This window comes from Oncorhynchus mykiss, chromosome 26 (assembly GCF_057628025.1).
Source record: "Oncorhynchus mykiss isolate SJ-2025 chromosome 26, ASM5762802v1, whole genome shotgun sequence".
Taxonomy (NCBI): Eukaryota; Metazoa; Chordata; class Actinopteri; order Salmoniformes; family Salmonidae; genus Oncorhynchus; species Oncorhynchus mykiss.
Genome location: NC_143047.1, coordinates 36721447 through 36741585, shown reverse-complemented (window position 1 = coordinate 36741585; position 20139 = coordinate 36721447). Strand labels below are relative to the sequence as shown.

The 20139-nt window shown below is 43.3% G+C and overlaps 1 protein-coding gene across 1 annotated transcript in view; it reads left to right on the top strand.

Annotated features, from left to right (window-relative positions):
• LOC149971467 (UPF0606 protein KIAA1549L-like) overlaps window positions 1-8457 on the top strand; it is a 33379-nt gene extending 24922 nt beyond the window's left edge. The window contains exon 8 of the mRNA XM_090221654.1: window positions 4304-8457. Within this exon, the coding sequence (XP_090077780.1) occupies window positions 4304-4573 (270 nt within the window). The 3' untranslated portion in view covers window positions 4574-8457. The remainder of the gene's footprint in view (window positions 1-4303) is intronic.
• The last annotated feature ends 11682 nt before the right edge of the window (window positions 8458-20139 follow it).

Here is a 20139-nt window from a genome sequence, read left to right as displayed (position 1 = left end):
TTTCCCCCTCTGTCAGATCTGTTATTGACCATGTGACCTCCCCTCTCCTCACTGGCCTTTCCCCCTCTGTCTATCTGTTATTGACCATGTGACCTCCCCTCTCCTCACTGGCCTTTCCCCCTCTGTCTATCTGTTATTGACCATGTGACCTCCCCTCTCCTCACTGGCCTTTCCCCCTCTGTCAGATCTGTTATTGACCATGTGACCTCCCCTCTCCTCACTGGCCTTTCCCCCTCTGTCTATCTGTTATTGACCATGTGACCTCCCCTCTCCTCACTGGCCTTGCCCCCACTGTCAGATCTGTTATTGACCATGTGACCTCCCCTCTCCTCACTGGCCTTTCCCCCTCTGTCTATCTGTTATTGACCATGTGACCTCCCCTCTCCTCACTGGCCTTTCCCCCTCTGTCTATCTGTTATTGACCATGTGACCTCCCCTCTCCTCACTGGCCTTGCCCCCTCTGTCAGATCTGTTATTGACCATGTGACCTCCCCTCTCCTCACTGGCCTTTCCCCCTCTGTCAGATCTGTTATTGACCATGTGACCTCTCCTCTCCTCACTGGCCTTTCCCCCTCTGTCAGATCTGTTATTGATTATGTGACCTCTCCTCTCCTCACTGGCCTTTCCTCCTCTGTCAGATCTGTTATTGATCATGTGACCTCCCCTCTCCTCACTGGCCTTTCCCCCTCTGTCAGATCTGTTATTGACCATGTGACCTCCCCTCTCCTCACTGGCCTTTCCCCCTCTGTCAGATCTGTTATTGACCATGTGACCTCCCCTCTCCTCACTGGCCTTTCCCCCTCTGTCAGATCTGTTATTGACCATGTGACCTCCCCTCTCCTCACTGGCCTTTCCCCCTCTGTCAGATCTGTTATTGACCATGTGACCTCCCCTCTCCTCACTGGCCTTTCCCCCTCTGTCAGATCTGTTATTGACCATGTGACCTCCCCTCTCCTCACTGGCCTTTCCCCCTCTGTCAGATCTGTTATTGACCATGTGACCTCCCCTCTCCTCACTGGCCTTTCCCCCTCTGTCAGATCTGTTATTGACCATGTGACCTCCCCTCTCCTCACTGGCCTTTCCTCCTCTGTCAGATCTGTTATTGATCATGTGACCTCCCCTCTCCTCACTGGCCTTTCCCCCTCTGTCAGATCTGTTATTGACCATGTGACCTCCCCTCTCCTCACTGGCCTTTCCCCCTCTGTCAGATCTGTTATTGATCATGTGACCTCCCCTCTCCTCATTGGCCTTTCCCCCTCTGTCAGATCTGTTATTGACCATGTGACCTCCCCTCTCCTCACTGGCCTTTCCCCCTCTGTCTATCTGTTATTGACCATGTGACCTCCCCTCTCCTCACTGGCCTTTCCCCCTCTGTCTATCTGTTATTGACCATGTGACCTCCCCTCTCCTCACTGGCCTTGCCCCCACTGTCAGATCTGTTATTGACCATGTGACCTCCCCTCTCCTCACTGGCCTTTCCCCCTCTGTCTATCTGTTATTGACCATGTGACCTCCCCTCTCCTCACTGGCCTTTCCCCCTCTGTCTATCTGTTATTGACCATGTGACCTCCCCTCTCCTCACTGGCCTTGCCCCCTCTGTCAGATCTGTTATTGACCATGTGACCTCCCCTCTCCTCACTGGCCTTTCCCCCTCTGTCAGATCTGTTATTGACCATGTGACCTCCCCTCTCCTCACTGGCCTTTCCCCCTCTGTCAGATCTGTTATTGACCATGTGACCTCCCCTCTCCTCACTGGCCTTTCCCCCTCTGTCAGATCTGTTATTGACCATGTGACCTCCCCTCTCCTCACTGGCCTTTCCCCCTCTGTCAGATCTGTTATTGACCATGTGACCTCCCCTCTCCTCACTGGCCTTTCCCCCTCTGTCAGATCTGTTATTGATCATGTGACCTCCCCTCTCCTCACTGGCCTTTCCTCCTCTGTCAGATCTGTTATTGACCATGTGACCTCCCCTCTCCTCACTGGCCTTTCCCCCTCTGTCAGATCTGTTATTGACCATGTGACCTCCCCTCTCCTCACTGGCCTTTCCCCCTCTGTCAGATCTGTTATTGATCATGTGACCTCCCCTCTCCTCACTGGCCTTTCCCCCTCTGTCAGATCTGTTATTGACCATGTGACCTCCCCTCTCCTCACTGGCCTTTCCCCCTCTGTCTATCTGTTATTGACCATGTGACCTCCCCTCTCCTCACTGGCCTTTCCCCCTCTGTCTATCTGTTATTGACCATGTGACCTCCCCTCTCCTCACTGGCCTTTCCCCCTCTGTCAGATCTGTTATTGACCATGTGACCTCCCCTCTCCTCACTGGCCTTTCCCCCTCTGTCTATCTGTTATTGACCATGTGACCTCCCCTCTCCTCACTGGCCTTTCCCCCTCTGTCTATCTGTTATTGACCATGTGACCTCCCCTCTCCTCACTGGCCTTGCCCCCACTGTCAGATCTGTTATTGACCATGTGACCTCCCCTCTCCTCACTGGCCTTTCCCCCTCTGTCTATCTGTTATTGACCATGTGACCTCCCCTCTCCTCACTGGCCTTTCCCCCTCTGTCTATCTGTTATTGACCATGTGACCTCCCCTCTCCTCACTGGCCTTGCCCCCTCTGTCAGATCTGTTATTGACCATGTGACCTCCCCTCTCCTCACTGGCCTTTCCCCCTCTGTCAGATCTGTTATTGACCATGTGACCTCTCCTCTCCTCACTGGCCTTTCCCCCTCTGTCAGATCTGTTATTGATTATGTGACCTCTCCTCTCCTCACTGGCCTTTCCTCCTCTGTCAGATCTGTTATTGATCATGTGACCTCCCCTCTCCTCACTGGCCTTTCCCCCTCTGTCAGATCTGTTATTGATCATGTGACCTCCCCTCTCCTCACTGGCCTTTCCCCCTCTGTCAGATCTGTTATTGACCATGTGACCTCCCCTCTCCTCACTGGCCTTTCCCCCTCTGTCAGATCTGTTATTGACCATGTGACCTCCCCTCTCCTCACTGGCCTTTCCTCCTCTGTCAGATCTGTTATTGACCATGTGACCTCCCCTCTCCTCACTGGCCTTTCCTCCTCTGTCAGATCTGTTATTGACCATGTGACCTCCCCTCTCCTCACTGGCCTTTCCCCCTCTGTCTATCTGTTATTGACCATGTGACCTCCCCTCTCCTCACTGGCCTTGCCCCCTCTGTCAGATCTGTTATTGACCATGTGACCTCCCCTCTCCTCACTGGCCTTTCCCCCTCTGTCAGATCTGTTATTGACCATGTGACCTCTCCTCTCCTCACTGGCCTTTCCCCCTCTGTCAGATCTGTTATTGATTATGTGACCTCTCCTCTCCTCACTGGCCTTTCCTCCTCTGTCAGATCTGTTATTGATCATGTGACCTCCCCTCTCCTCACTGGCCTTTCCCCCTCTGTCAGATCTGTTATTGATCATGTGACCTCCCCTCTCCTCACTGGCCTTTCCCCCTCTGTCAGATCTGTTATTGACCATGTGACCTCCCCTCTCCTCACTGGCCTTTCCCCCTCTGTCAGATCTGTTATTGACCATGTGACCTCCCCTCTCCTCACTGGCCTTTCCTCCTCTGTCAGATCTGTTATTGACCATGTGACCTCCCCTCTCCTCACTGGCCTTTCCTCCTCTGTCAGATCTGTTATTGACCATGTGACCTCCCCTCTCCTCACTGGCCTTTCCTCCTCTGTATGGAATGTTCTTTGTATCCCTGTTTGTCTGCCTGTTTCAACCAGATGCCTTCACGCAGTGTCTTTTTGCCGAACCAGTGTCATTTAGAAACCATTTGCTGAACTGAATGTATGGCTGGCGTTGAGTGGACACAGCAAAATACCGGGGTAGTTGAGCACATTTCCTAAATGAACACCTCTTCTCTTTTTTCTTTTGGGTATTTCTATGATTAGTTGTGTGTATAGAGTCAGACACATCTCATGTCCACATTCTAAACTAACCCATAAGTGGAGTTCAAATGCTTGGTTTGAATCGAAAGTCCATTTTTAAAAGTCACAGATATTTTAATCGCCGTTTTAATTTTTACTTGTTAATTTATTTTATTGTGTGAGTTTCGTCCAAGTGTGCTTGTGTATATTTTCCCTTGTTTTCAGCCATTTGAATATGTGTAATACATGTGGAAGAGAGACAATGTTCACCCAGCACACTGATCCAATAAGGATAATATGTTGTTGAATTTGGAAAATAAAAACAAAGCACCAGCTGTATTTCCTGTCGTGTTGGTGGGTATCAAACCCTGTGTGGTAGTTTTGGTGACACCTGGCCTACCCTCTCTTCCAGGTGGCTCTCCCAGGGTACGTGGAGGCCTTCCCTCATCCCCGCTACCCTCAAGGCAGCTCCCCCAGACTCCCCCTACACTACGGCCAGGCCATGGGGCCACCCCCCACCCCGACCACCGCCGCGTCCCAACAGAGCCTGCCCGATGCGGGGGAGCCCAGAGACAGAGTCCCCCTCAGCAGTCTCTCCACATCCGCCCTGGTCCAGGCCATCCGCCAGGAGGTGGCAAAGCTGGCCAAGAAGCAGACAGACATGTTTGAGTTCCAGGTGTAATCCCTCCCTCTAGTGGCCGGGAGGTGGAATTGCAGCATTCTCTTTTCTGAACATGCTGTAACACTAGAGACAAAACAAACTCTCAAACTCAACTTTTTTGACATTTGTATATTAAGACTGATAAAAGCCTCTTTCTTTCTATTTCTCGCTCTCCCCCACCTCTCTCAAAGTGGGAAAATCCCACGTTTCTCTGATGTGTTTCATCATCATGCTGTTATTTTGGAGTTACTGAAGAGTGAAAGTGTTCTATCTCAAACTGTCAGTCATCTCTTCTTAACGATGTCTCTATAGTTACATTACCTGTTCCTTTACATTGTACATATGTCATCCCCACATCTAAAGACCTGTAATAATGAAAGATGAGTGTTTCTCTAACCAGGACAGTAACCTTAGCAACCCACAGAGGAGTATGTCATGACATCAATAGAACAATTGATGAGGCAGAGAGAGTCGTCACATGTTCATGCACAAAGGTCCAACCACTTCAGAACATCAGAATGAAGTGATAACGAGCCAAGGGTTTTAGGAGGATATATTGGCACGGTTGTTGTTAGGCCTGAGACGAAGTCGAGGGCAGGCAGACCGTGGCACTAAATCCTCCAAACACCGGTTTCGAGGGCAGGCAGACCGTGGCACTATATTCTCCAAACACTGGTTTCGAGGGCAGGCAGACAGTGGCACTATATTCTCCAAACACCGGTTTCGAGAGCATCACTTTTATACGAAGTGTTACCAACATATTCAAATAATGATTGACATATGTTCATTATTATAATTTTTTAAAATTAATTTAGTCATACTATTACATCCTTCTACAAGATATAGTCCCGACACAAATCTAGCCGGCTTGTCGTTCGTTCTATCAGTTCGGTTGCTACAGTAGAGAAGCACAGAGTCGTTCAGTCTTTTTGTTCTGTATTTATGGATGTGACCCAGTCATTTGTTCTAAATGTTCTGTTTCCATGCCGGCTGGCAACGTTCTTATCCTTTTCTTTCCTGTTAGCCAACTAAGACTAACTTACAGCTAGAATAACAGCAAAGTAGTTGCATTTGTTTTAGCTGTTTTCTAGAGATATTTATTAGGATTAATCCATAACAATGAGCTATTGAGGCTCGATTTGTCCTGGCATACAAAATGTGCTCATTTGTCAGGACACTGTTGTTCAGAGAGGCTAACCAACAACACAGCTAACACAATCACTTCAAACTGAAGCTGGAAAGACTGCAAACTAGCTGCACTTCGTTTCATTTGACCTTTTTTCAATTTACATTTCTTTGTATATATCCATAAAAACGATACCAGCTGATTCATAATTTTGACTTGTTGAGAAACGCTGCCTGTCTGTCCTGTCCCGACTCCCGACATGTTCATTACTATGGGACAGCTGGAGGTTGAATTTGAATATTGAAACAATGTTGCAAATGTCAGAGAGACAGAGAGCAAGGTTAATACAACACTCTGCTGTTGAAAACTAAATGTTAGTCTAAAGGAAATGGGAGATCATGTCTAGATGCTTTTTATAGTGGAGATTAAGTTTATAAATTGCTTGGCTGGGATGATGAGACAGTGGATTGCGCAGTCATATGGAACAGAGTAAATAGACATTTTAACATCATAGATTTAGCCGGTGGTAACTTGTGGAATAGACACTGGCTGGAATGCGGTTTTAACCAATCAGCATTCAGGATTAGACCCACCCGTTGTATAATGTGTATATATAAGCATGTAAAGGGATGCCATGTATCTTAGCTCTTTTTATAGAACAAGTTCATTTCAACTAAAAGAGAGACTTCTGTTTTGTTGTCATCTCCAATGGCCCTGGGTATTCCATCCACTGACTGAGAGGGGATTTACCTTGTTATGTTCTTCAATGATAATTGAGGTCTGAGTCAGATTCCCTTTGTCTGTGCTCAGCCATGTCTTCTAAGTATAATTTCAAGTAGTTTGAAAACAACATGACCACAAATTACATTGGACCACAAATTAGGCACAATTGAAGTCAGTAGATTTAAAGAAGGGTGTTGATTTTCTCCTATGAAAAGGAGGTGCTGGTATTGTATATGAATGGATATGAATGGTGAGTTGAGATCTGACACCATGTTTGGAAGACACACCTGTCAGAACACATGTGCCTCATAAACTGTGATTATTGTGTCGACAAACACTTGAATCTGAAGGATGCCAACAACAATTTCACTTGTTTCTTGGCGATGCCTCCAAACTGCCTTTCACAACGTGAACATGATCAGAAATCCAGTACTGTAGCCCTTTTCTTGGGCACTGGGTTGGACTGGGTTTAACACAACTGTAAATGTAATGTGTTTCTTAACAGAAAGGAGAGAGGACACTTTAAATGCTGACACAGTGCTCAGTTAGATTTCTCTTTTCTTTACAAATCTTTAGAAATCATAAAGAAATCATAAATTGGCCACAGAATCCACTCAGCAAATGTTAGAGAAAGTATGTATTGCACTGTAATGATTCTATATAACAGAGTGTCATATCTGTGTTCTACACAATACATTTCTACATTCTGTAATGTTTTTTCTTCTAGTAATGATCAGATAAGACAAAAAGCAGACTGACTCTTTGACATTTTAGGACTGGAGATGTGCATCTCTGGTTTAATGCACAAAATCCCCAGGATTGATTGGCACAAGGTCCTCTAGTAGGGATAATGATACTATACAGTCCATATGGACAGTGGTGGACTGGGACACTGTTAACTACATAGATATTAGTTTGACCTTTGAAGACCAAGGTCCTCTAGTAGGGATAATGATACTATACAGTCCATATGGACAGTGGTGGACTGGGACACTGTTAACTACATAGATGTTAGTTTGACCTTTAAAGACCAAGGTGCTCTGTCAGCAGTGCATTCTTTACATCATATTGTGAATGTCGATCCCAATGACTTTGATCTCCTCCTTGATGATTGTACTGTAACTCTTTATTTTTAACGAGAACCAGCTCAAATGCACTTTATCCTATAGGTATATGTCTGTTATGTTAACTGTTGCTGGACAGGAAGGTGAAAAGGTTAGGGCAGCTCCCAGTCCTAAGTTTGGTCCTCTCCATGGATTCTGGCTTTTATTCTCTCGTTCCCAGTGAGGGAACACACCTTGTCTGAAGGTCCTTTTCAGTACAGTATTCATACAGTGGCTCTTGGTATTCTAATGGGTGGACATGGCATGCATGAGTCTACACATGGAAACCAAGGCTGAGATGAGCCTGGTTTGATTATCTTTGATAAGAGGAACAAGTGAGAGGGGGAAGAGTGTAATCGTTTTGGTCACAGTATACCAAAGGATGGGTGGAAGAGCATATCACCTCACACATCATAGGTGGTATTGCAACACAAAAATAAACTGTTAAAATGAAGAATTGTCCCAAAAATGTAACATATTTTCTCCTTCTGTGTTTATCATGACGACACATTATTGCATTATTTCAGATGTAGGTCATAGTCTTTCACCCTGATTTCCTTTTTTACTGACCCCCTGTACAGTAGAGTTTCTGTTTTCAGATGCACCCTGGGAGATTGGGTTTTCCAGCCCGTCCTGTGTGTCTGAGTGTAAATAGGAGAGGAATACTCTCTCTTACTGTAACTCCAAACCAGAACTCTGTTGCTTTTCTGTTTCCAGCATCTCTTTTGCTGATGGACTGACAACACTCATGGTTGAGGATGGACGGTTATGTTACCATGTAGCTGCAGTATTGTAAAATGAAACCCTTTCTGTCTGTTCTGTAGATGCTGACCAGTTTTGTGATGAAATGAACACTTTTCACATGTGAATGCTGATGCATCAGTCTGAAGAGAGAAACAGGATGGCAGATTATGTGATCTGAATCTTTGCAGATTAACTCAATAAAAGGGATGACAGATTGGCTGTTTGATGAAGAATGTGGTTTGTGATTTTAATATATGATTTATTTATGAACATAAATAGTTGTTAGTCAAGGTAATTTTGATACAATAATTATAGTTTTTTCCCTGATTTGAATCCTTCTCTTCTCAGTTGTTGGATGACAGATGTATGAAGGTTGTTTAGGAAGTAATCTATAATGGGAGGGAAAGAGAATCAATCAATTTATAAAAGTGTTGGCACTAATTTTCCAAAGAGGTCTAACATTGTAATAGACAACAGCATCAGACGCCCCAAACTGTCTGTCTGTCACATAGACCTACTAGGTCTACAATACGAAACAGCGCGTTGGAAGTCAGATTGTCATATGAAAAAAATAGCGCTGTATTTTACATCTCCCGTGATCTAAAGGCTCTCCCATCTGCTCTCCCAACTCCAACTCCATCATCAGGATAGCCAGCTCGTTGACTTCGTCCATTTCGCTCCTCCTGGCTACATGGATACCGGTCGGAGGACTAAACACCTCCAGAGGTTGGTAGTTGTTCACCAGTAGGATGCCCGTGTCAGGCCACCGCTCCGTGTCTCTAACAGGCTGCTGCTGCTTCTGCTGCGCATTGCAATGATTATGGTCCTGCAAAATGGAGGTCCAAATATCCCCGCATGCGTTGGACTGGTCATAGAGAGAGGGGAAGAATCTGGATTTGTTGGCATTCATCTTGTTTTCACTTTTCAGTAGGTCATGAAATCAGATTTGTTTGGATTTGAAAGATTTATTTATATGTAAACACATGACATTAACACGTTCAAATGACTGAGGATCAGCGTCAACAACCCAGGAGGCCAAAGATATCATGTCACAATATTACTGTTGTAAAACACAGACATTCTTTGGAATTACACAGAAGGGAATTTCACATAACAAAAGAAGGTTCCTTTGAATCACTAATCAATAACTGTAGAATTGTTGGTTTAGATTCAAATGAACTGTGCAGTTCCAGCGAACCAGACCTGGCAGACTGGCCTTGTCACGTACATGAAAGATAAATGCAATCACCCACACACACACCATGTCATTAAACAGTAGGTCATGAATTCAGATGAAAGCCTGATATTGATTTTTGCATTCAAATGTAAGTATAAAACCGTATTGTACTGGATCATATGAATGATTAGTAGGCATGGTAGATAACAGAAAGACTAAATCCAAAGCATATGGAACAATGTATTTATTTAAAGATTTGTAGGCCAACAGTAGGCCTAATATTTGTGTTTTACCCCTTTAATGTGTAATAATATAAATAATTGTTTAGTGGGGGGGGGGGGGGAGATGTCCTTGCTTTAGCAACTTTAGCAGATGTCCTTGCAACTTTATCTTAATCTCAAATATTGAGTAATGAAAGATAGTGAGGGCATTTCCTGTAAGTGTTAATTTTCAAAGACATGTTTTGTCATATTTGTCCGTTAAAGGAGCAATCTCTCCTGAACAAACACATTCATTTATTTTCCGGGATCCGAACCAGATACAGTGCCTTGCGAAAGTATTCGGCCCCCTTGAACTTTGCGACCTTTTGCCACATTTCAGGCTTCAAACATAAAGACATAAAACTGTATTTTTTTGTGAAGAATCAACAACAAGTGGGACACAATCATGAAGTGGAACGACATTTATTGGATTATTCAAACTTTTTTAACAAATCAAAAACTGAAAAATTGGGCGTGCAAAATTATTGTACTGGGCCGTTCGCACTACCCTCTGTAGCGCCTTGCGGTCAGCTGCCGAGCAGTTGCCATACCAGGTGGGTGATGCAACTGGCCAGGATGCTCTCGATGGTGCAGCTGTAGAAGCTTTTGAGGATCTGGGGACACATGCCAAATATTTTCAGTCTCCTGTTGTGCCCTCTTCACGACTGTCTTGGTATGGACCATGTCAGTTCGGACCATGTTTGGACCATGTCAGTTCATTGGGGATGTGGACACCAAGGAACTTGAAACTCTCGACCCGCTCCACTACAGACCCGTCGATGTTAATGGGGGCCTGTTCGGCCCGCCTTTTTCTGTAGTCCACGATCCGCTCCATTGTCTTGCTCACATTGAGGGAGAGGTTGTTGTCCTGGCACCACACTGCCAGTTCTCTGACCTCCTCCCCATAGGCCGTCTCATCGTTGTCGGTGATCAGGCCTACCAGTGTTGTGTCGTCAGCAACCTTAATGATGGGGTTGGAGTCGTGTTTGGCCACGCAGTCGTGGGTGAACAGGGAATACAGGATGGGACAAAGTACACACCCCTGAGAGGCCCCAGTGTTAAGGATCAGCGCTACAGACCTGGTGTTGCCTACTCTTACCACCTGGGGGTGGACCGTCAGGAAGTCCAGGATCCAGTTTACATGAGTTTTCCAGGTCACCAATGACCTACTGTATCATTTATCATCATGTCTCCTTCCTTTATGAGAAAAGTCAGGATTATCTACAATACTGTATCACTGAAACCACAGGTCTTACATGTAGATGCCCTGCTGCAAATTTTATTCTGATAAAGTAACTTAAGTGATAATGCCCGAGAAGCAAGTGTTTGGAGGATATATTGGCACGGGCGTTGTTAGGCCCAAAACAAAGTGGAGGTTTATATATTTTCATAAAAAACATTATTTTAATGAATTTCTTCAAACTTACACTTCATAATGTCCTGAAACAAATCTATGGTTGCTACCAGAACTGGCTGGTCATTTGTATCGTTTTGGTTGCTGGAGACACGACCCAGTCGTTTATTGTTCTGTATCTATGGACGTGACTCGGACGTTCGTTCTAAATGTTCCATTATCATACTGGCTGGCAACGTTCTTATCCCTTGCTTGCTAGCTAGCCAACTATGAATTTCCACGACAATGTAAACATCTGTATTTTTAGATAGCTAATGGTTTACATGAGATGTTTAGTAAAACACTTTAATGACAAAGCACAGCTCAATGTACCCATGAAATGGACCAAGGACCATGACAAGAAGTTTCAACTGTGAACTATAGCCAGTACAATGTCAGACATGTATTTTTCAAAGAACACTTTGGTCACAACAATAAAACAAATGGATTCTAAAGTTGGATTCTATTGTATGTGGCGTTTCGATGTCAGTTGTTGTTGTTGTTACTATGTACATCTGTCACTGGCAGAATGTAGTGTCAAAGGAGATCAAGGTCTCTTTTCCAACGGAGCACTGCTTATCACAATTCTACAACAATTCAACTAAATGGAAGGATAGTAGCATAGGAAATACACCAAAGAAAATCCCAAAATACAAAACCCAATCATGAAAAACAACCATTGGGAAATGTCATATAATATCTTAACAGTGCTCTCATCTGCATTGCTTCTAATAGATTCTCCCAAGTGGCGCAGTGGTCTAAGGCACTGCATCTCAGTGCTAGAGATATCACTACAGACCCTGGTTCAATTCTAGGCTGTGTCACAATCTGGCCATGAATGGGAGTCCCATAGGGCGGAGCACAATTGCAGAGCATCGTCTCGGGTAGGCTGTCATTGTAAACAATAATTTGTTCTTAACTGACTTGCCTAGTTAATTAAATAAACAATAATTAACACAATCCTGGTGGACATGTGTTTTGAGATTTCAACACCATCCCCTGAACTTCCAAGTAACCAAATGCACCCCAGCCAACTTTTTTAGAAGTCATGTTATCCAATATTTAATTAAAAACGTATCTGGCATGGATTCTGGTCATAAATAAACCCTTTGTTTGCTCAGGAGACATGAAACCTTTAACAAAGGACAAATATGAGGAAACAGGTCTTTGAAACTTTGCACTTACAGGAAATGCTCTCCCTCTTTCAGACCAACTGAATAGCTGAGGTTAAGAGAGAGTTCCCATGAAAGCTGACATAAGCTCTACGAAAGTACACATGTCTCTGATGTACACACACATACACACTCACCACTTTAGCACTAGACTAACTGTACAGACCAGGGTTAAGCAGTTCTTTTGAATATAACAGGTGAAAGGGGTCAAATCCAAACATTAGTCTGTTGGCCTACTCTGAAATAAATACATTTCATATGCTTTGGATTTAGAGTCTCTGTTATCTCCTATGCCTACTAATCATTGATTTTATGTATTACAATATGGTTGTATTCTTACATGTGAATGCAAAAATCAATATCAGGCTTTCTTTTGTCCCATATCAAATACATAATGTTTTCAGCAGAGATGGCATGTGTACACCACAATCCTTGTGACCAAGATTGTTTCACATGCACACGAAAGAGACCGAGAACCAAGTTGGCGACAATACAATCCCTTTTGATGGGAGTTTATGTAGGCCAATTGTACATGTATGAGGGGTGAGGAGAGGGGAGTGGGGTTAGGAGAAGGGGGTGGGGTGAGGGGAGGAGGAGGGGAGTGGGGTGAGGAGAGGGGTTGGGGTCAGGAGAGGAGGAGGGGAGTGGGGTGATGAGAGTAGAGGGGGGTGGGGTCAGGAGAGGAGGAGGGGAGTGGGGTCAGGAGAGTGGGGTGGGGTCCGGAGAGGAGAGGAGGAGGGGAGTGGGGTGAGGTGAGGGAGTGAGGAGAGGAGAGGGGGGTGGGGTCAGGAGAGGGGGAGGGGAGTGGGGTGACGAGAGAGGGTTGGGGTGGGGTCAAGAGAGGAGAGGGGGATGTGGTTCAGGAAGGGAGGAGAGGAAAGGTAACAGCCACACATCAAATCATATTTTATTTGTCACATGCGCCAAATTCTTACCAGCCCTTAACCAAAAATGCAGTTAAAGAAAAGACTTACTAAATAAACTAAAGTCAAAAAATAAATGAGCAACAATAAAATAACAATAACGAGGCTATATACAGGGGGTGCTGATATTGAGTCAATTTGCGGGGGTACAAGTTAGTTGAGGTAATTGAGGTAATATGTACATGTACAGTTGAAGTCGGAAGTTAACATACGCCTTAGCCAAATACATTTAAACTCAGTTTTTCACAATTCCTGACATTTAATCCGAGTAACAATTCCCTGTTTTAGGTCAGTTAGGATCACCACTTTATTTAAGAATGTGAAGTGTCAGAATAATATTAGAGAGAATGATTTATTTAATATTTTATTTCTTTCATCACATTCCCGGTTGGTCAGAAGTTTATATACACTCAATTAGTATTTGGTAGCATTGCATTTACATTGTTTCACTTGGGTTAAACGTTTCGGGTAGCCTTCCACAAGCTCCCCACAATAAGTCGGGTGAATTTTGGCCATTCCTCCTGACAGAGCTGGTGTAACTGAGGCAGGTTTGTAGGCCTCCTTGTTTGCACATGCTTTTTCTACCCACAAATGTACTATAGGATTGAGGTCAGTGATGGCCACTCCAATACCTTGACTTTGTAGTCCATATGCCATTTTGCCACAACTTTGGAAGTATGCTTGGGGTCATTGTCCATTTGGAGGGGTCATTGTCCATTTGGAAGACCCATTTGCGACCATGCTTTCACTTCCTGACTGATGCCTTGAGATGTTGCTTCAATATATCCACATAATGTTCCTTACTCATGATGTCGTCTATTTTGTGAAGTGCACCAGTCCCTCCTGCAGCAAAGCACCCCCACAACATGATGTTGTTACCTCCGTGCTTCATGGTTGGGATAGTGTTCTTGGACTTGCAAACCTCCCCCTTTTTCCTCCAAACATAACGATGGTCATTATGGCCAAACAGTTCTATTTTTGTTTCATCAGACCAGAGGAGATTTCTCCAAAAAGTACTATCGTTGTCCCCATGTGCAGTTGCAAACCGTAGTCTGGCTTTTTATGGCGGTTTTGGAGCAGTGGCTTCTTCCTTGCTGAGCGGCCTTTCGGGTTATGTCAATATATGCACTTTTCACACCAAAGTACGTTCATCTCTAGGACACAGAACGCGTCTCCTTCCTGAGCAGTATGACGGCTACGTGGTGCTATGGTGTTTATACTTGCATACTATTGTTTGTACAGATGAACATGGTACCTTCAGGCGTTTGGAAATTGCTCCAAAGGATGAATCAGACTTGTGCAGGTCTACATTTCAAGCAAAGAGCCACTGAGTTCAAGGTAGGCCTTTAAATACATCCCCAGGTACACTTCCAATTGACTCAAATGATGTTAATTAGCCTATCAAAAGCTTCTAAAGCCATGACATAATTTTCTGGAATTTTCCAAGCTGTTTAAAGGCACAGTCAACTTAGTGTATGCAAACTTCTGACCCACAGGAATTGTGATACAGTCAATTATAAGTGATAATCTGTCTGTAAGCATTTGTTGGAAAAATTACTTGTGTCATGCACAAAGTAGATGTCTTAACCAACTTGACCCTTGGCATTTTTCCTATTTTGTTGCCTTACAACCTGGAATTAAAATATCATTTTTGTGGGTGTGTATCATTTTATTTACACAACATGCCTACCACTTTGAATATGCAAAATATTTTTTATTGTGAAACAAAAAATAAATAATACAAAAAAACAGAAAACTTGAGCATGCATAACTAACCCCCCCCAACGTCAATACTTTGTAGAGCCACCTTTTGCAGCAATTACAGCTGCAAGTCTCTTGGGGTATGTCTATAAGCTTGGCACATCTAGCCACTGGGATTTTTGCCCATTCTTCAAGGCAAAACTGCTCCAGCTCCTTCAAGTTGGATGGGTTCTGCTGGCGTACAGCAATCTTTAAGTCATACCACAGACTCTCAAATGGATTGAGGTCTGGGCTTTGACAAGGTCCTTCCAAGACATTTAAATGTTTCTCCTTAAACCACTCGAGTGTTGCTTTAGCAGTATGCTTGGGGTAATTGTCCTGCTGGAAGGTGAACCTCCGTCCAATTTCCCTGTATTTGGCGCCATCCATCTTTCCTTCAATTCTGACCAGTTTCCCAGACCCTGCGATGAAAAACATCCCAACAGCATGATGCTGCCACCACCATGCTTCACCTTGGGGATGTTGTTCTTATGGGGTGATGAGAGGTGTTGGGTTTGCGCCAGAAATAGTGGTTTCCTTGAAGGCCAAAAATCTCTATTTTAGTCTCATTTGACCAGAGTACCTTCTTTCATATGTTTGGGGAGTCTCCCACATGCCCTTTGGCAAACACCAAACATGTTTGCTTCTTTTTTTCTATAACCCCACTCACTAACATTGAGTGGCTGCTGCCAACATACTGACTCAAATCTCTAGCCACTTTAATAATTCAAAATTGGATGTAATAAATGTATCCCTAGTCACTTTAAACAATGGCACTTTATATAAAGTTTACATGCACTATATTAGTCATCTCATATGTAAATACTGTACTCTATACCATCTACTGCATCTTGCCTATGCCGTTTGGCCAACGCTCATCCATATATTTATATGTACATATTCTTATTCATTCCTTTACCCTTGTGTGTATAAGGTAGTTGTTGTGAAATTGTTAGATTACTTGTTAGATATTACTACACGGTCGGAACTAGAAGCACAAGCATTTCGCTACACTCGCATTAACATCTGCTAACCATGTGTATGTGACCAATACAATTTGATTTGCTTTGATTGATGACGGCCTCTGCAGAGAGCCATATCAGGGATTGATAATGATCTGAAAAAACATATCATATTGCTCTTTCCTCATCTACCATTGAGCAGGATTGGGTTCACAATACTTTCTCTGTCTCTCTCTCTCTCTCTGTCTGTTAACATGAAACAGGTTCCATTTCCCCCTCTGTCTATCTGTTATTGCCCATGTGACCTCCCCTATCCTCAACATGAAACGGGTTCCATTTCCCCCTCTGTCTATCTGTTATTGCCCATGTGACCTCCCCTCTCCTCACTGGTCTCTCCTCTGTATGGAATGTTATTGTTATCCATGTTTGTCTGCCTGTTTCAACCAGATGCCTTCACGCAGTGCCTTTTTACAGAACCAGTGTAATTTAGAAACCGTTTTCTGAACTGAATGTATGGCTGGCGTTGAGTGGACACAGCTCTTCTCTTTCTGATCTTTCTTTGATTAGTTGTGTGTAGAATCAGACACTCATGCACATCTCATGTCCACATTCTAAAGTAACCCATAAGTAGAGTTCAAACGCTCAGTTTGAATCAGATATTCATTTAAAATATATATATATATTTCTTTCCTCGTGTGAGTTTGATCCCAATGTGCTTGTGTATATTTTCCCTTGTTTTCCCTCATTTGAATATATGTGAAATACGTGGAAGAGAGACAATGTTCACCCAGCAAACTTATCCAGTAATGATAATACCTTTTGAATTTGAAAAAAATAACCAGAAACAAAGAAAAAAAAAGAACTATATTCTGGTAATCCGACCAGTTAAACATATGCTGTGGTACTTAATGAATATAATGTCAGTTCGGTTGTCATCTGAGACATTCTCATCAATGATAAGATGACAAAAACTCTACAGTGGAAAGCCTCTCTGTTTTCCTCTCTCTCTCTATCTGTCTCTCTCTATCTGTCTCTCTCTATTTGTCTCTCTCTCTATCTGTCTCTCTCTCTATCTGTCTCTCTCTCTATCTGTCTCTCTCTCTATCTGTCTCTCTCTATCTGTCTCTCTCTCTATCTGTCTCTCTCTCTATCTGTCTCTCTCTATCTGTCTCTCTCTATCTGTCTCTGTCTCTATCTGTCTCTCTCTCTATCTGTCTCTCTCACTGTCTTTCTCTCATGGTGGGAAAATACCACTTTGCTCTGATGTGTTTCACGACCATGCTCTTATTTTGGAGTCAGTCGTCTCTTCTTAACGAGGACTCTAAAGTTACATTACACCACCTGTTCATTTACATTGAACATATGTCATTCCCACATCTAAAGACTTGTACTAATGAAAGATGAGTGTTTCTCTAACCAAGACAATAACCTTAGCAACACACAGAGGAGTATGAAACAAAACCAATACATGAACAACAATTGATGAGGCAGAGGGTGTCGTCATATGTTCATGCACAAAGGTCGAAACACTTCAGAAGAGTTCTGGTTAGATCACAATGTATATATAAGCATCGTAGAGGGATGCCAAGTATCTTAGCTCCATTTCAACTAAAAGACTGACTTCTGTTTTGTTGTCATCTCCAATGGCCCTGGGTATTCCATCCACTGACTGAGAGGTGATTTACCTTGTTATGTTCTTCAATGATAATTGAGATCTGAGTCAGATTCCCTTTTCCTGTGCTCAGCCATGTCTTCTACGTCTCATTTCAAGCAGTTTGAAAACAACATGATCTGATTGTAATATTGGACCACACATTAGGTACAATTGAAGTCAGTAGATTTTATGAAGGGTGTTGATTTTCTCCAAAGACTGCAAAATCGGCAGTGTATCAAATACTTGTTCTCCCCACTGTATAGGATAAAATTATTTCAACTGGTTCTCGTTAAAAACAAAGATTTGAAGTACAACAATCAAGGAGGAGATCAAACTCTTTGGGATCGACATTCACAAGAATGCACTACTGACAGAGCACCTTGGTCTGCAAAGGTCAAACCAATCTCTATGTAGTTAACAGTGTCCCAGTCCACCACTGTCCAACGTAACAGTATCGTATCATTATAATTACTAGAGGACCTTGTGCCAATTAATCCTGGGGATTTTGTGCATTAAACCAGAGATGCACAACTCCAGTCCTAAAATGTCAGTGTCAGCCTGGTTTTTGTCTTATGTGATCATTACTAGAAGAAAAAAACATTACAGAATGTAGAAATGTATTGTATAGAACACAGATATGACACTCTGTTTCTCACCTAACTTTTATTAGATTGTACAGTAGTAGGATATGTTTTTCACCATTTTCCATGACTATTCATGCTTAGTCCTACCAGTCAGGTACGCTCCAGCTATACTTGTCTGGCGCCCTTCTCATGTCTCGGTAGGATAAAAGTATTTATTCTCTTCTCAAACGGCAAAGCCAAGATGCTTATCGATAGCCGCGGGAACCACTACCTGGAGCTAACTCTGCAAATATCACTGCTGGTTGATTTAAAAGTCATAGTCAATCAATCAATAATATAATAATACATACTTTTAGCAAAATGTTTGTACATTAAAGATAATCTGTAGAAACTATGAGAATGGAAAGGTTCATAACCTTCTTAAAACATCACAGCACAGTTGAAAAATATATGGCAAATAGAAATGAAAACGTGATGGTCTTCAGAGATAGATGAGAGGAGTTTTGAGTAGCTTAATGGTGGGACAAAAAGATAACTCATGTAAAATGTTTATATTATGTATAAGCTGGAAGTAGAGTTGTCCATTCGTTTACTCCAATTTGGAGTGGGGTGGCAGGCTTAGGGGAAAATAATAAAGTCATAAAATACAATAAACATATATATATATATATATATATATATATATATATATATATATATATATATATATATGGGGTATTGGAAATGGTGCAGATAATTACATTGATAGAAGCCACAATCTCTCTGCAATATTAAATGAGATCTACCATCTAAAAGAAGATGTATATCTAAATAAAATAAATACATCATAGTACATACTCTCCAATTTTATTTTGTCTTTGTTGTTTGAATTCATGTCTTTGTTGTAAATCGCAAACTGAGGTGGCAGTTTCACCTCTATGGATTCCAACGTTCAGGTCAGGGTCAGAAGGAGACATGAACTGGGTACTGGATGGACAGGTTGAGACATGACTAGAGGAGGGGTGTGGTCTGTGGAGGAGGAAAGATACAGTTCCTAGTTCTATGTATTCTGTAGAACTCTGATAGGTTAATAATTTTACACCTTAATAATGAACTGGGTACTGGATGGACAGGTTGAGACATGACTAGAGGAGGGGTGTGGTCTGTGGAGGAGGAAAGATACAGTTCCTAGTAATATGTATTCTGTAGAACTCTGATAGGTTAATCATTTGACACCTTAAATTTACTCATACCAGATTACTTTTATCAACATATTTGTCTCTCAAGAAGTAAGAATCATCAGCAAAAGTTAGAAGTCTAAATTAAACTACATATAGTGCAGAGTTGTTAGATGCCTGCTGGAGCTGAGGACATACAGGAGGGTAGGAACCCGTTTGTTACAGGCCGTTTGATGTGCTATATGTACGATTACACTGTGGGTTTTTTACTGAAAGTTGCCAGCCATGGCCCCATGTACTGGGCCGTTCGCACTACCCTCTGTAGCGCCTTGCAGTCAGCTGCCGAGCAGTTGCCATACCAGGTGGGTGATGCAACTGGCCAGGATGCTCTCGATGGTGCAGCTGTAGAAGCTTTTGAGGATCTGGGGACACATGCCAAATATTTTCAGTCTCCTGTTGTGCCCTCTTCACGACTGTCTTGGTATGTTTGGACCATGTCAGTTCATTGGGGATGTGGACACCAAGGAACTTGAAACTCTCGACCCGCTCCACTACAGACCCGTCGATGTTAATGGGGGCCTGTTCAGCCCGCCTTTTTCTGTAGTCCACGATCCGCTCCATTGTCTTGCTCACATTGAGGGAGAGGTTGTTGTCCTGGCACCACACTGCCAGTTCTCTGACCTCCACCCCATAGGCGTCTCATCGTTGTCGGTGATCAGGCCTACCAGTGTTGTGTCACCAGCAAACTTAATGATTGTGTTTGAGTCGTGTTTGGCCACGCAGTCGTGGGTGAACAGGGAATACAGGATGGGACAAAGTACACACCCCTGAGAGGCCCCAGTGTTAAGGATCAGTGCTACAGACGTGGT